The sequence below is a fragment of the Gossypium arboreum genome, chromosome 11, assembly GCF_025698485.1.
Source record: "Gossypium arboreum isolate Shixiya-1 chromosome 11, ASM2569848v2, whole genome shotgun sequence".
Lineage (NCBI taxonomy): Eukaryota > Viridiplantae > Streptophyta > Magnoliopsida > Malvales > Malvaceae > Gossypium > Gossypium arboreum.
Window position 1 is genome coordinate 81135618 of NC_069080.1, and position 16285 is coordinate 81151902.

At 34.9% G+C, this 16285-nt stretch overlaps 1 protein-coding gene across 2 annotated transcripts; it reads right to left on the minus strand.

The window, feature by feature from the left end:
• Positions 1-409: 409 nt before the first annotated feature.
• LOC108472587 (membrane-associated kinase regulator 5-like) lies at positions 410-2373 on the minus strand. 2 transcript variants are annotated; one of them, XM_017774132.2, is made up of 3 exons: positions 1146-2373; positions 983-1051; positions 410-877 (listed from the first exon to the last, which is right to left on the minus strand). In XM_017774132.2, exons 1-3 carry the CDS (start codon positions 2056-2058, stop codon positions 777-779), a joined length of 1083 nt encoding a protein of 360 aa, XP_017629621.1. In that variant the 5' UTR covers positions 2059-2373; the 3' UTR covers positions 410-776. The 2 variants fall into 2 exon arrangements, with proteins under 2 accessions (XP_017629621.1, XP_017629619.1); XM_017774130.2 differs by having other exon boundaries at positions 983-1054.
• Between the last annotated feature and the right edge of the window lie 13912 nt (positions 2374-16285).

Consider the following 16285-nt stretch of genomic DNA (forward strand, 5'->3'; position numbering starts at 1 on the left):
ATATATATATAACTCTAAAACTGTTGAATGAAATGGACTGCTTCTTACCGTTCAAAAGTACTTTCTAAAAGAAGTATGAAACTTCAGAGATATCATCATATGACATCCTTTCATTTTGTTTCAAGTGTTTTTAAATTATAAACAAAGAACCAATTTTTTAAATTTGTATATAGCTTCGGTTTCTTCAACTTCGCATCAATCATCACTTATATTGGTTTGCTTTTCAACCGGAAATTTCATGGCTTTGAATCGGTTGTTTGTTGTTAAAACAATAAATATTGAAGTAGCAAAAGTGTTCATATATTATTAAAATGTAGTGGCCAGCAAACTCCCACCATATTGTCCTGGAAAAGGCATAATCACCCCAGGAAATGAAAGAAACAACGAAGTGGATAAAACTGTGAAGTCATTTCAGTTTCTTCAAATCCAGAAAATATCACATCTTTGATTTGAACAGCTTACCTTTCAGAGGTAACATAACGCTTAATTGCAGATATACAAGATCAAAACAGTCACTCAAAGGAAAACGAATAATCCAAATCTAGGGTTACTTCCATTTTCTCCATAATTGTACATCACCTTTACAAGTGAACCTACTCTATATTGTTTTTCATCATATCTAGCAATCAAACGACAATCCTATCCCCTCTAAGTTCTCTTTTTTTTTTTTTTTACATCATCATGATGTTGGCAATTAAAAACAAAAGTCTCTATCCAATGTTTCCTTTCTATAGCGTTGATTAAACAACATTCTGTTTCCTGGGTTTTCTATTACTTCAGGTGCTGAAGGCGTTTCCTTCTTCGCTGGATATTCTTGCAGAATCCATCAGTTTCTCGTATGAAGAATTGCTTGTTACTCTTGACAATAGAGAAGAATCTGTTGGGAAAAAAAAAAGTTCAATCAGCGCTTAAGACTTTTTAACGCTCACAAATTAGCGTAAACGGTATACTAGTTAGAAATTTAAGACGATTTTAACTATACCTGTAGAAGATGCATTGCTTAACTTCTCCTGTGAAGAATCACTTGTACATCTCGATAACCTAGAAGATTCTGCTGCCAACACAAGGAAAACAAGCTAAGGATCGAATTATGCCTAAAGTTTATGATTAATTTAAACACAAATTAATTAGCTAATAATTAGCACCTCTTGACGAGTTCAAAGATTTCTTGCAATGCAAAATGGCGCTTTGGATCCCATCATGCTGCAATAGCAGAGAATCGTCTCTCCTACTAATGGACGATGACGCAGACGAGGTTGATCTACTCTTTCCCAATAGCTTGCAAACCCCTCTAAGATTCCCTTGTTTCTCCTTCATGGAGAATTCCGTTGCCGGAGATGACATCGGTAACACACCTGAGACTCTTATCTTGTCACTTAGACTGTTCCTTTTGGACAATGGCTTGATTTTATTCAAGTATTTTTGCATCAGATCTTTCAACAATCTCTTTGAAAAATCGTCCTCTGTTTTCCCTTTGATTTTCCGGGAGCTACTTTCCCTGGTGAAGATCGGGAAGTTTGAAGACTTATCCGTTTTGATATTAGCTTTGAGATGCTTGTTGCTACCTTGTTTTTCATGCTTTGGGGTCTTCATAGAAATACCAATCAATTCAGCTTTGTCTTCTAATGTGCTACTGCTATTTGCCATTGACTTCGACTTCCTCAAGGTAAAGACTCGAAATTTTGGAGCTGATTTTAACAAAGCTATGGGGTATTGAGGCTTGGAGCTTGTCTCAATTGGGATGATTTTTCTTTTGGAGAAGTTATCATTGGGAGAAAAAGAACGAGGTTGTTCTTCCTTGGAGTCAAATCTCTTGTCGCCATTAACACCGTTTTCTTCACGGCAGTTGCCATCAACATTTCCCTTGTGGCAAAACTCAGGCACAGGAAGCTCCAAATCGAAGAAAGAGTCGTCCCCTTCATCCAACTCGTGATCTGAAGCAATCAAAGCCTTTGGAACCTCGGTGGTGCTGCTGTTACCACCACATGGTTGAGCTCGATTCTCTTTGTGACCACCATTGCTAGGTCTCCAAAACCTGATGAAATTAAGAGCTTCCATGGTAACGGACAAGCAAAGACAGAGAGAGAGAAACAAAAGAAAGAACTTTTAGAGGGGGAGGGGGTTAATCTTTTAGCTTGCTGTTAACAGAAGTTGAAAATAGTGTTTCAAGGGTGAGCAGTGAGTGAAGTAAGCTTTATAAGTTCAAGTTTGCTTGTTTTAACTTGCGTGGTATTCATGGAATAGCAGTGGTGGTTCAGAGCAAGTGACGGAGCTTGCGAGAGTGTGAAAGAGCGACAACACTTCGCAAAAAAATGCAATGTAATGACTGAAAAAGTTTATAGTTTTAGTAGTCTTGCGATTTTCAAACTTTGAGCCATTGGGCTGAGCAGCCTTTTTTTACAGCCCTTAACACTTGTCAGTTCATTTTTTTCAACCCCACGCGCATTCTCCATCATCATCATTATGATATTTTAATATTTTCTTTTTCAACCGTTTGTCTTGTGTTTTTTAACCTCACATTGGTTTAGGTAATCTTATATTATATTTTAGCTAAACTCAGATTTTACAATTACATTCTTCTATTTGAATTTTATATATTATTTTGAGTAACATTTAATGTGGGATCGAAATTCAATAGAATTTTTTAATAAAAACTTAATACAAATTAACTGCATGGAGAATTTTTAATAAAGTTAACATTTGCTTTCACAATAAAAGAGATTGTTAACACTTTCCTTGGGATCTCTTCAAATACCATTATATTTTGACCTGTATTAAAAGCTAATTTAGCCATACAATCAATAATTTCATCTAACTCCCTGGGAATGTGTTGCATGACCCGATCCCTAATATTTGCTAAAAGTTGATGATTTCTTCTAATGAGGATAGAGTTTGAATCAATGAAGGAGGAATCCTGAATAGTCTTAACCAACGCCAAACTATATGCTTGAATCATGATGCCCTCAAATTGTTTATCTTGGATAAGGGACATCCCATCGAAGATGCCCCACAATTCAACATCAAAGATCGAATATTCATCCAAAAATATATTATATCCCATAATCCAATCCCCATTTCCATACCTTAATACTCCCTCTGTTGCAACAATTCTGGACACAAATTGTAACGCACCATTAGTGCATAATTTATTCCAAATCTCCGCCATATGAATGAATGACCCGACCCTGACATCTGCTGTCTAAACAGATCCTTCCTATGAAAAAAAGCAAATTGTTTTGCCCAAGTTTGTGAATTCTTAACAATGTCACTTGCTTTCTAAGGAACCCCTTGGAAGATGAAAAGATTCCAATTTTTCCATATTCTCTAGGCTATTAAAACCAAATAATCTCGACCAAAAAACCTCGCCCATAACTAGTTTAGAAGGACTAAGTATATTAAACTTAACCCAATCATGAAGATTACTTGCAAAGAAACGCCTGCGTAGCTCATTCAGCAAAACCTGTATCCAAGTTTTGTCACACCTCAAATTTGGCGAATCTAATTAGAAGGCATGTAGGTGTAAAGACATTTGTCTAGCGTAATGTAGTTCGCTCATTTGCAGTCTTGTAACGAGTAAGAATTGGCATAAAGTATCCGTCGTAGAAGTAATTAAAGATTTTACTTTAGAATATTCCATTATTAAGAAAATATTATAGCAAGTGAAGAGTAAGCCTTGTGAAAGTTACTGCTAAATGTAGAGCATGCCTAGTTGTATGAGTAATGTGCTCGTTGGGCTTGTAATATGATTTGGTTAGAAACCAATTGGATTGACTGCCTGTAACACCCCTAACCCATATTCGTCGCCGGACTAGGGTCGCAAGGCATTACTGAACATAAACACAGTTTTGAGCATTCCCATTTTATCACAAGTCATATTCCTATATACAAGTAAAGCATATAACAAATTAAATATAAACATATTACATTTAGAAATCACAGGTTGTTCACTTTAATCGAATGCTATAATAGAAATTAAAGATTTTATTTCTTAATTCTATACAGATGCAGGTTTAACCACTTAAGGCATATTACAGGGCATTATGCCTCTTAGCATATATAGCATAACCAATTCAAAAATAATCAATAATATCATACTAAACATTTAAATAATAACAAGTTCATCATTTAATTTAAGTTAAAATTTATCAAATGCATAACCGCATACAAATATTGTATATATATAAGTTATTTATTAAATAACTATTTTACTATCAATACATACTCAACATGTACTCCATATAATTTAATCTATTAAACCTATTTTACAAATTATATATGCATGGCATATGCGTATACACCCCCAAGACAAACCGAAGCATAATAACAAATATTACTCAACTTTATTCATATGTCAATCACAGTGTAAGTGCATTTATGTAACGCCCCAATGTTCGGGAATTCTGTGAGCGTTGGCAAATTTTAAATTTTGGTGTTCTGTCTGCTTGGCATAGATTTAATCAGGTTAGTGGGTCTCTAGAAGGCCCAAGTTTAAGTTAAATCTGGTAATTTTAGTTAATTTTAATTCTATAGAAAAAGGGGTTCTGGTTAGCTGGGCTTTAAGGTATTAGTTGGGTAAAATAAAACACAAGGAAGCCCGTGGTAAGTTGGCTTGTGGCGTCACTTGGGGGCTTGAGAGGTGGCGTGTGGATGACCAAGGAGAGCTAAGGTTCGAGTCGTAAGGTAAGCAAATTAGTGATATTAATTTTTATGTGCAGAAAAGGTAAGTAATGGAACCTAAGTGAAAGACTGTCAGGAGGAGTTTAAATTGCTCAAGGGATTGAGTAAGGAGGGGATAAGGTAGAGGATTTAGGAGCTAATTGGGGAGAGTAGTGATGGCCGAATAGTGGACTCTTGAGGAGCAAGAGTTGGCCAGCCAAGGGTTTCTTTTGGGGGGCAAAATTCAGCTAGGTTAAGTGCCAGTATAAATTCGGCATTAGGGGGGAAAGTTGTGCCGTTTGCTGACCATTCTCCTCTTCTTTCTTTTTTCCTCTCCTCTTCAACTTTTTCTTTTTCTTCTTTTCCTCCATAGCCGAATCTCTCTAACCACCTGTGCATCTCCATCTTTTGCTTCAAATGTTCCTAAAAACCTTCATAGCCATTGCCATAAAAAGCCAAAATCTCGAAGCCCATACTTTCTTCTGTGCCAATTTCTTCTAGCTAATTTTATTATCTTTTCCATCATTCTTGATCGATTCTCTAGTTCTCTAAACCTCAAGGTTCTGTCAACAAGACCATAGCAAAACCCTCCTATTTCATCTTTCTTTACACAACTTCAACAAAAGCCGAAAACCCTACTCTCTTAGGGACTTGGCCGAATAGTGAGATCACTGAAGGCTCAACTTTTTTTATCATTTGAGGGCTTAGATCGGCATCAGAATTTAGTAGAAACTAATTGGGATCATTGACCGAAGGAACCGGTGGTAAGTCTTTTCAATCTAGTCTTTATTTCGTATTTTAGAAAAAATCGAAACCCCTAAAGGTTAGAGAGGCTGTCGACTTGGACTTGTAGCCCTAAGGGGTTGTGATAACTATTTTGTCTTGATAATAATATGATCTAGAGGCTGCTGATCAAGGGCTTGGACAAGTGGAGCAACGGGATCTAAGTCTAGTCGCAAACTTCGGCAAAGGTAGGATTGCCAGTGCCTAGGGTGTTATGGCCGAATAAGGTAAGGAGTTATTATGTAGTTCGTTTCGGTAGTAGATTAACGTGGTAGTAATATAATTGTAGGTAGTTCGGGCATGGATCTTGTCAATGAATCGTCATAAAATAGGTGTGTAAATGACACCCTTTCTTAGTCTAGATCGGCAAAAGCCGAAAAGACGAAATGCCGAAAATCAGTATTTTGTAGATTTGCGAGTGTGCGAATGCTCGTGAGGTAAATCGATTAATGTTTTTGGTAAGCTGCAATGTTTGGACTGCAAAGTGCATGATTTCTGTGCCCTTGGTATTTTTAAGCTTAATGGGCCAAAATTGGAATAAAGGGCCAATGGCCCAATTCGGTAAGAACCCTCGGTAAGTGATTCTGTTAGTACGTGAAAGGTAGGAGTATGCATGAAAAACCCTAAATAGATAAATTACTGATACCCCTAGGGTTAAATTGACCTAATTGCATGTTTGACTGTTGTTATTTATTGCATACCATGTTGTTATCTGATGCATGGGACTGGGATATTGATGGATGAAGTACTAAAAGTGGCCTGTCCACGTACTGGAGGCTTTGCCTCAATTTATTGTTAACTGGGTAGCAAGGCTGCAACTGTGGAGTGTAGGGCTGGGTGGGTTGAGCTATGCCCCACATGGTGTGTAGGGCTAGTACGGGTGGAGTGTAGCGGTTGGTGGGTTGAGTAGTCTCCCCAAATGGGCTTGCATATGTTTATTGATGTTGCATGTATTTTGAAATGGGCCTATGGGCCATACTGTTATCTGAATAAGGGGCTAAGGCCCAGTTTAATGTAATCTGAAAAGGGCTCTGGCCCAGTATCACTGTTATCTGAACAGGTTTAGGCCCAATAGGCTTGAGCTAACTTGGGCTTTGGATGGGTTCCCTTACACATTGAGTTTCCAAACTCACCCCTTCTTTAACCTTGCAGGTGGGCCTTGATGTGGGTGCCTTGGAGTCGGAGGGGATTCAAAGTGGCTATGGTGAACGTTTTTGGGTTTGAAAAAGAGACTGGTTTTCTCAAGCTATTTTTAATTACTATTTAATTTTTGGGTTGTAATAAGGCCATTTTAACTTTACTTTCTTCTTTGATTTTCTAGGATTATATTATTTTAAATAACTTTAAATTGATGGATAATAATCCAAATGGGCTAGACTTAGGGCGCGATTTCAAAATGATACTTGTTTTAAAAATACACGACGTCACGAATATTCGATTTACCAAAGATAACCACCCAAAGAAATTTCAATTTGTTATAACCAAGTGTGGCAATGGATGTGGGCATGTCTAGGATTGGATCCAATCGAAGAGCTTGGTACTTAGCGACCTTCATGGCTCACCTCCTCATTACAGATACCTCACGGTGCCCAGCTTCCATTCACTTAGTTAGTTTAACAAAAGTCGACTTTTAAAACACTAAAATGGGAACATGGGTTTTTAATTTCAATGTGGCATGTCAGATTCGGCCATAACGTCTGGGCTAGGTTTGGGGTGCTACATTTAGTGGTATCAGAGCCTGGGTTGCAACAACTCGGCTGTGGATCGGGTCCGAAAAGGGGTTTTTAAAACTTTATGCCAAAAAGGGTATTTTTGGAAAAACCTGACTTTTGAAAATAAGTTTTCTCTTTAGAGGAGATAATCTCCGAACTTATTTTTTTTAAAAAATCAAATGTTTGAAAAATGCATTTCAAAAAGCCTAAATCTTTGGGGTTTATCTGAAAACTGATGAGGTGGCACACTGTATCCCTGGCACCAAGGCTGTAAGTACCTTTTTGTTTTACATACTGAACTGTACTGTAATTAGTACTAAACCTTAGAGATAGTACTATAGATAATGTAGTGTAAAGGCTACGAAACTGAGACTCTAGGGTAAACTAAGCCCTAGGAAACTGAGACAGTAGTTAAACTGTGGTTACGTGAGAACAACTCTGAAACCTTATATGTTTATAAGATATTCTGTAATAAACAGTGGAAACAGTAAACTAATTGCATAAAATTCATAATCAAATAAATCGATATGAGTATGAGAGCTACTCAGGGAAGAGGCCGTGGTCAAGGCCGAGGTAGTACTCAAGCTGGATCTTCGCCTTCTGAACACTTACCCGCTGGGGTAGCACGATCACCATCGGTGGATGAGAACATGGTCGTATGATTGGGCTGTGAGGGATGACGCTCTGTCCCAGGCCATGTTAAGAGTTTTGGATAGGGTGGCCAGAGCTAATATTGGGCCCATGAATACGGGGTCCATTTCTGAGCGACTCCGGGCCAACGGAGTGGAGGTCTTTAGGGGTATATTTGGAGTAGCCCCAAATGTGACTGAGTACTGGCTGGAAGCCACGGAGCAGATTATGGATGACCTGGACTGCACAGTGGAGCAAAAGTTAAAAGAGGTGGTGTCCTTGCTGCGGGACAAGGCATACCAGTGGTAGATCACTGTGAGAGAGGGTACCCCAGCTGAGAGGGTAACTTGGGAGTTGTTTAAGTAGTCCTTCAAGGCGAAGTATGTCAGAGCTAGCTATGTGGATGCACGAAGAAAGGAATTCCTGAACCTTACTCAGGGTGGTAAGACCGTTGCTGAATATGAGGCAGAGTTTCTGCGATTGAGCCGGTATGCTAGTGGTATTGTCTCTACCGAATACAAGCACAGAAAAGGGGATCACGTAATCATTCTGAATTTTTCTCCAAATTTTTTTGATTTTCCAAAGTCAGAACAGGGGATCACGTAATCATTCTGCATCAGTCTCACGAAAACATAAATTTCTCAAAATATAGAACTCCTTTGCTTTCTATGTTTCTTTTATATGAAAATAGACTCATTACGCTTTAATTTGATATCTCATTCAGTCTCTGATTCAATTTATACTATTTTTGGTGATTTTTCAAAATCACGTCACTAATACTGTTCAAAATAATTTTATTGCTGATTCACTCTTTCACACTTTCTTTGTATTAACCTCATTCTAACATACATATCACAAATCATTTTCACCACATTTCATACATCACAAGTATAGGCCCATGATCACAAGGTCACCATAAAATCATCCTCATGTATAACTTACTTGTTTATAACCTTACCACATCTTGGTCACTTAATGAACACATCATTCACATAACCAAGTTCCTGCACATATTCATCACAAAACTCACAAAGCAATACATAGAGAGTCTCCCGTTGAACACTTCGGATCAATCCTCGATACTTGGTGGTTTCAGCACATAGCTCCACCCATCATATAGTTTGGCTCTCTTGTACACATGGTGAACACTTAGTACCACCCATGTGACCTAGCCAGTTTATCTCGTAGCTCTCTTGTCTACATGGTGTCCTTCACTTGGAACCACGCATGCGACCTAGCTACATATATCCCGTAGCTCTCTTGTCTGCATGGTGTACACATAGTATCACCCATGCGACCTAGCTACATCATAATGTCTTGTAGCTCTCTTGTACACATGATGTGCACTCAAGACTATACATGTGACCTAGCTACATACCATCTCAGATCATCCAATCTTTCCAAAGGTTCAATCGATTTTTCTCTTTTTCCAACAATTTCACCAATCAAGTAATTATCCACAAAAATATTTCCAATATTTTTATAAAATATCATAATACAAGTAATAGTGATGTATTACTTACATATAAACTTACATCTCATTTAATATCAACGCAATAACATTAAATTACACATTGTCTTATTAAAATCATATGAACTTACAATTTCCCATAATATCCATAATCATAGAAATCACATTTATGTATGATAATTCAATGCACTTCATGCACCATAGACATATTTTTAAATCAATTCATAAACTTGGCACCATAATCATTTAATTTAACATAATTCAATTAATTCACTAAATTTAACTTTCAAATATAAATTACAACATTATTGTTGTATTATTATTATACCAACTTACATACTTTCAACACCTCGGAGATCATAGTAAATATATCAATTTTACATTGAAACATGCATAAATTAATGCTTATTATACATATGAACTTACCTTGATATTAAAACGGCCATTTTACCAACTTTCCCAATTTTGATTTTTCTCTCATTCTAGGTTCAAATCTCATTTTTCGGGATCTAAAACATCATATTTTACTTATTTAATTAATTTAATATTCAAAATAGTCCTTAACTCAAACTTTGGAAAAATTACAATTTTGCCCCTAAACTTTTGCATATTTACACTTTTGCCCCTAGGCTCGGGAATTAAAATTCATCCCTTATTCTTATGTTTTATGACATGATGATCACTTTTCCCTTCTATGGCAACATCAAATTCTCACTCTAACATATACTTATGACTATTAGGTATTTTTACCGATTAAGCCCTTTTGCTCGTTTTCACTTAAAACCGAGTAGCACAAGTTGTCTAATATAATTTAAAACCTCAAATTGTATCATAAAACACCAGAATACACAAATTTTACCTATGGATATTTTTCCAAATATGAACCCTAGGTTGAATTATTGCTAGCATAAGCTAAATCAAGTTACCGAGACTCCAAAAACGTAAAGAACTTGAAAAACGGGGTTAGAACAGACTTACAATTGAGCTTGGGAAGCTTGAAAACCCTAGCCATGGAGTCTCCCTTGGTATACACGTCCATGGTGAAGAAGATGAGAAAAATTGGCTTTTAATTTTGTATTTTAATTCATTTTACCCCTAAATGACCAAAATACCTTAACTATTAAACTTTCCAAAAATTCCATCCATGTCCAATTTTTTTCCATAACTTAGAAATTGGTCAAATTTCTATTTAAGACCTCCTAATTAATATTTCAAATCAATTTCATACTAGAAACTTCTAGAATGCAAGTTTTACAACTTATTCATTTTAGTCCCTAACTTCGAATTAAGCACTTTATGCATAGAATTTCTTCACGAAATTTTCACACAATCATGCAATCATATCATAGACCTCAAAATAATCATAAAATAATTATTTATATCTCAGATTTTGTGGTCCCGAAACCTCTGTTCCAACTAGACCTAATTTTGGGCTATTACAACTCTCCCCCCTTTAGAGATTTTCGTCCTCGAAAATCTTACCGGAGTGAGGTTTAGTATCTTTCTCATAATTTCTAGCATTACTAACTAATTGTTTTCCAGACGATACTTTCAGAAACACTCTGTCATCAATTTGAACCCCAAGATAACTTAGTAAACTCTGATATTTCTCTAACTCTGTCCTTCACTTGTCAACCATTCTCAGACTCTGGTCATATCTATAATTATTTTATCACTAAACTCTTTGATTCCACACTTAGGAACATAGTCAACATGATTCTCATGAATTTCCGTTATATACACCTCATCGGTAAGGGGGTGAGGTCATACAGTCTCTAACTCGATTCTGACATATATCTATATGACACATTTTTTTCATTATCCACATATGTCATTATAATCATACTATCCACTTCAAACAATTTATTATTCATACCTGTCTTAAATAAAATTTCCAATTATCTCATTTCAAGCAAGTGCACTCACTCATACATTCTATGAATTTTGAATAACTTTAATCATCACATTTACTAATTAATTTAGTCAAGCATGCAACAGCATATGAAGGCCAAACAAATATGAATAAATATATCACTATATAAACTTTCATCTCACATATTATCACATATACATATATCACGAATTCTTATTCATACCTTTCCGAGTTTAACACATCACAGCTACACTTTATTCAAATACTTCAATATCGTTATCAAATGGTCAGATGTAGCTTGGTTGGAGAATATTTCATTTTAAACAAAATAGTCCTTATTAGTGTCGGGAGACATCACACTATCACATATTTGTGGCATGTATAACTAAACTCTTACACTTGCTATGTTAGTCCGAGAATCGACTAAACCTACTCTGATACCTCTGATACCACTAAATGTAACACCCCTTACCCGTATCTGAGGCCGGGCTAAGGTATGAGGCGTTACCAGACAAACATTAAACTAAAATACGAGCCATAAAATTTTATTCATATTTCAAAGCGTTCATTCTCTTACACATAGTCCCTTATTTGAGTCTACGGAGCCCAAAACATACTTTAGAAAGGGTTTGGGACTAAACCGTGAACTTACGAAAATCTTGGAAATTTCATGCTTTAAGGCTCCACACGCCCGTGTCCCAAAGTCGTGTTCCATACACAGCTGAGACACATGGTCGTGTCTTTGCCTGTGTGGAATATACCTAGGCTATTTTCCAAGCTTTGGTCAACCTTGATCTCTTACACACTTATACAAAATCAAAAGCATATAACATGGTATTCATTTAATGATTATACATCCTCAATTAAACCACAAACATAGCATTTGTATGTCATCATACATGTGTCTCTCATACTCATTTTACCTTGTTTATTATAGTACCACTTATACATTTATACCAAGATTATCATCTTACCAAATATCTTCACTTAATCATCAAGCATTCATATTTAAAGCTAGATCATATCTTTATAAAATACCACGATTCAGATCATGAGAATAACATGTTTGCTCGAAACATTTCAATTCAATTCCATACCCAACAAGCATTACATTGAGACTAGTCATATATATATATATATATACATGTCATGATACATAACATTTTCTTTTTGTTTTCTTATAAACACATATCATTTATTTCATTATATCAATATTTCATATACCATAGTTTCCATATATTCCACATATATTTATTTTCCTCCTCCTCCTCTCCATTCCACATCCTTAATGTATATAGCAGTCTTGTAAGTACGATTTCACAATTAACTAATAAATGTTCACATCAATCTGTCCACACGAGTCATAGTCACTTAATTATATATAATTCGAGATACAGAGCTCCAAATTAAGATCTGTAAATTTCCCCTGAAACTAGACTCACATATCGTTCCACCATAAAATTTTCATAATTTTTGGTTTAGCCAATTAGTACAGTTTATTCATTAAAATTTCCCCTGTTACACTTTCTGACAGTTCTGACCTCTCTTCACTAAAAAATAATTATCTCACAGTATAGAACTCGGATAATGTTCTTGTTGATTTATCTTGAAAATAGACTCATTATGGATTTTAAAAATATAATTTTGAGCCTCTAATTTTTTTTCTCCAAATTTTTTTGATTTTCCAAAGTCAGAACAGGGGATCACGTAATCATTCTGAATCAGTATCACGAAAACATAAATTTCTCAAAATATAGAACTCCTTTGCTTTCTATGTTTCTTTTATATGAAAATAGACTCATTAAAATTTAATTTGATATCTTATTCAGTCTCTGATTCAATTTATAATATTTTTGGTGATTTTTCAAATTCACGTCACTGATACTGTTCAAAATAATTTTATTGCTGATTCACTCTTTCACACTTTCTTTGTATTAACCTTATTTTAACATACATATCACAAATCATTTTCATCACATTTCATACATCACAAGTATAGGCCCATGATCACAAGGTCACCATAAAATCATCCTCATGTATAACTTACTTGTTTATAACCTTACCACATCCTGGTCACTTAATGAACACATCATTCACATAACCAAGTTCTTGCACATATTCATCACAAAACTCACAAAGCAATACATAGAGAGTCTCCCGTTGAACACTTCGGATCAATCCTCGATACTTGGTGGTTTCAGCACATAGCTCCACCCATCATATAGTTCGGCTCTCTTGTACACATGGTGAACACTTAGTACCACCCATGTGACCTAGCCAGTTTATCTCGTAGCTCTCTTGTCTACATGGTGTCCTTCACTTGGAACCACGCATGCGACCTAGCTACATATATCCGTAGCTCTCTTGTCTACATGGTGTACACATAGTATCACCCATGCGACCTAGCTACATCATAATGTCTTGTAGCTCTCTTGTACACATGATGTGCACTCAAGACTATACATGTGACCTAGCTACATACCATCTGATCATCCAATCTTTCAAAAGGTTCAACCGGATTTTTCTCTTTTCCAACAATTTCACCAATCAAGTAATTATCCACAAACATATTTCCAATATTTTTATAAAATATCATAATACAAGTAATAGTGATGTATTACTTACATATAAACTTACATCTCATTTAATATCAACGCAATAATATTAAATTACACATTGTCTTATTAAAATCATATGAACTTACAATTTCCCATAATATCCATAATCATAGAAATCACATTTATGTATGATAATTCAATGCACTTCATGTACCATAGACATATTTTTAAATCAATTCATAAACTTGGCACCATAATCATTTAATTTAACATAATTCAATTAATTCACTAAATTTAACTTTCAAATATAAATTACAGATTATTGTTGTATTATTATCATACCAACTTACATACTTTCAACACCTCGAGTTCATAGTAAATATATCAATTTTACATTGAAACATGCATAAATTAATGCTTATTATACATATGAACTTACCTTGATATTAAAACGACCATTTTACCAACTTTTCCAATTTTGATTTTTCTCTCATTCTAGGTTCAAATCTCATTTTTCGGGATCTAAAACATCATATTTTACTTATTTAATTAATGTACTATTCAAAACAATCCTTAACTCAAACTTTGGAAAAATTACAATTTTGCCCCTAAACTTTTGCGTATTTACACTTTTGCCCCTAGGCTCGGGAATTAAAATTCATCCCTTATTCTTATGATTTATGACATGATGATCACTTTTACCTTCTATGGCAACATCAAATTCTCACTCTAACATATACTTATTACTATTAGGTATTTTTACCGATTAAGCCCTTTTGCTCGTTTTCACTTAAAACCGAGTAGCACAAGTTGTCTAACATAATTTAAAACCTCATATTGTATCATAAAACACCAGAATACACAAATTTTACCTATGGGTATTTTTCCAAATATGAACCCTAGGTTGAATTATTGCTAGCATAAGCTAAATCAAGTTATCGGGACTCCAAAAACGTAAAGAACTTGAAAAACGGGGTTAGAACGGACTTACAATTGAGCTTGGGAAGCTTGAAAACCCTAGCCATGGAGTGTCCCTTGGTATACACGTCCATGGTGAAGAAGATGAGCAAAATTGGCTTTTAATTTTGTATTTTAATTCATTTTACCCTAAATGACCAAAATACCCTTACTACTAAACTTTCCAAAATTCCATCCATGTCCAATTTTTTCCATAACTTAGAAATTGGTCAAATTGCTATTTAAGACCTCCTAATTAATATTTCAAATCAATTTCATACTAGAAACTTCTAGAATGCAAGTTTTGCAACTTATTCAATTTAGTCCCTAACTTCGAATTAAGCACTTTATGCATAGAATTTCTTCACGAAATTTTCACACAATCATGCAATCATATCATAGACCTCAAAATAATCATAAAATAATTATTTATATCTCAGATTTTGTGGTCCCGAAACCTCTGTTCCAACTAGACCTAATTTTGGGCTATTACAGAATTAGTAAACCATTCTCATAGACATAACATACCATATAATGTATATATCAAAATAAACCCCAACCACATTTAAACATAGCTGAATATTCTTTAGTACCAATTCACATAATAGCACTTTAACAAAACATACCAGCCAAATTCACATATACTTTTATCCATACATAAACTATAGCCGAATCAACCACATACGCATACAAAAATCATCAATCATTTTCAAAGCATATAACACATATAAACTTGACTAAAGTTTCACATACTCACATAACATATTAGCAATTTTCGCACGGCTTAATATGTACATACTTCAAAATTGATCATAAACAACCTAGCTTATACATGCCATTGATTCAAATTTGAACTTATAAAATACCAAAAATAGTCGATAGTGTAATGGACTTTGCTGACGATCTCCGAGCTCGTAACTAATCTTCAAAATCTATAAAACAGAGGCAGAAATACACACTCACAGTAAGATATCATAGCTTAGTAAGTCATAAGCAAATAAACAACTCAATGATATATCCAACTCATTTAAACTAAACCAAATTATAGCATTATTATCAAATTTAATCTCAAACTTACAATTTCAGTATTTAACATATACTTTCATATATAAACATTACCTCGTGAAGGTTTATATATAAATATACAAAATATAATTCAATTTCCAAAATATAATTCAATTTCCAAAGCCAAAATTATCATTATATAACCAAGTATACTTACACTCATACATAAACTCAAGAATCTAAATATAACATCATATACATACATATAGCATATGGCGAATATACTATACAAATGTTCATATGTTTACATTAATAACTTGTATACTTTGTAATTCATATCAAATAGCCAACTTACCTTATTTTCAAATAGTAATCAACTAACTCGTACCTGGTCATTTATCTCGTTTACACATTTGATCACAACTTATCATTGCCCGTTGAACCATTCGGAATTGAATAGGATACTCAGATAATCACACATATCGTACAATGCCAACGTCCCAGACGTGGTCTTACATGTAATCACATATTGATGCCACTATCCCAGACAGGGTCTTACTCGCACACATAAATCAGAATCACATATCGATGCCAACGTATTAAATGTGGTCTCACTCACACACATATATCGATGCCATTG

Bases quoted from the DNA above. Each gene is read 5' to 3' on its own strand.
- LOC108472587 (XM_017774130.2), bottom strand. From the start codon at position 2,058: ATGGAAGCTCTTAATTTCATCAGGTTTTGGAGACCTAGCAATGGTGGT. The intron at 1,055-1,145 runs GTGCTAATTATT...TTGTGTTGGCAG, and splicing joins ATCTTTGAACTCGTCAAGAG to CAGAATCTTCTAGGTTATCG. The intron at 878-982 runs GTATAGTTAAAA...TTTTCCCAACAG, and splicing joins AAGCAATGCATCTTCTACAG to ATTCTTCTCTATTGTCAAGA.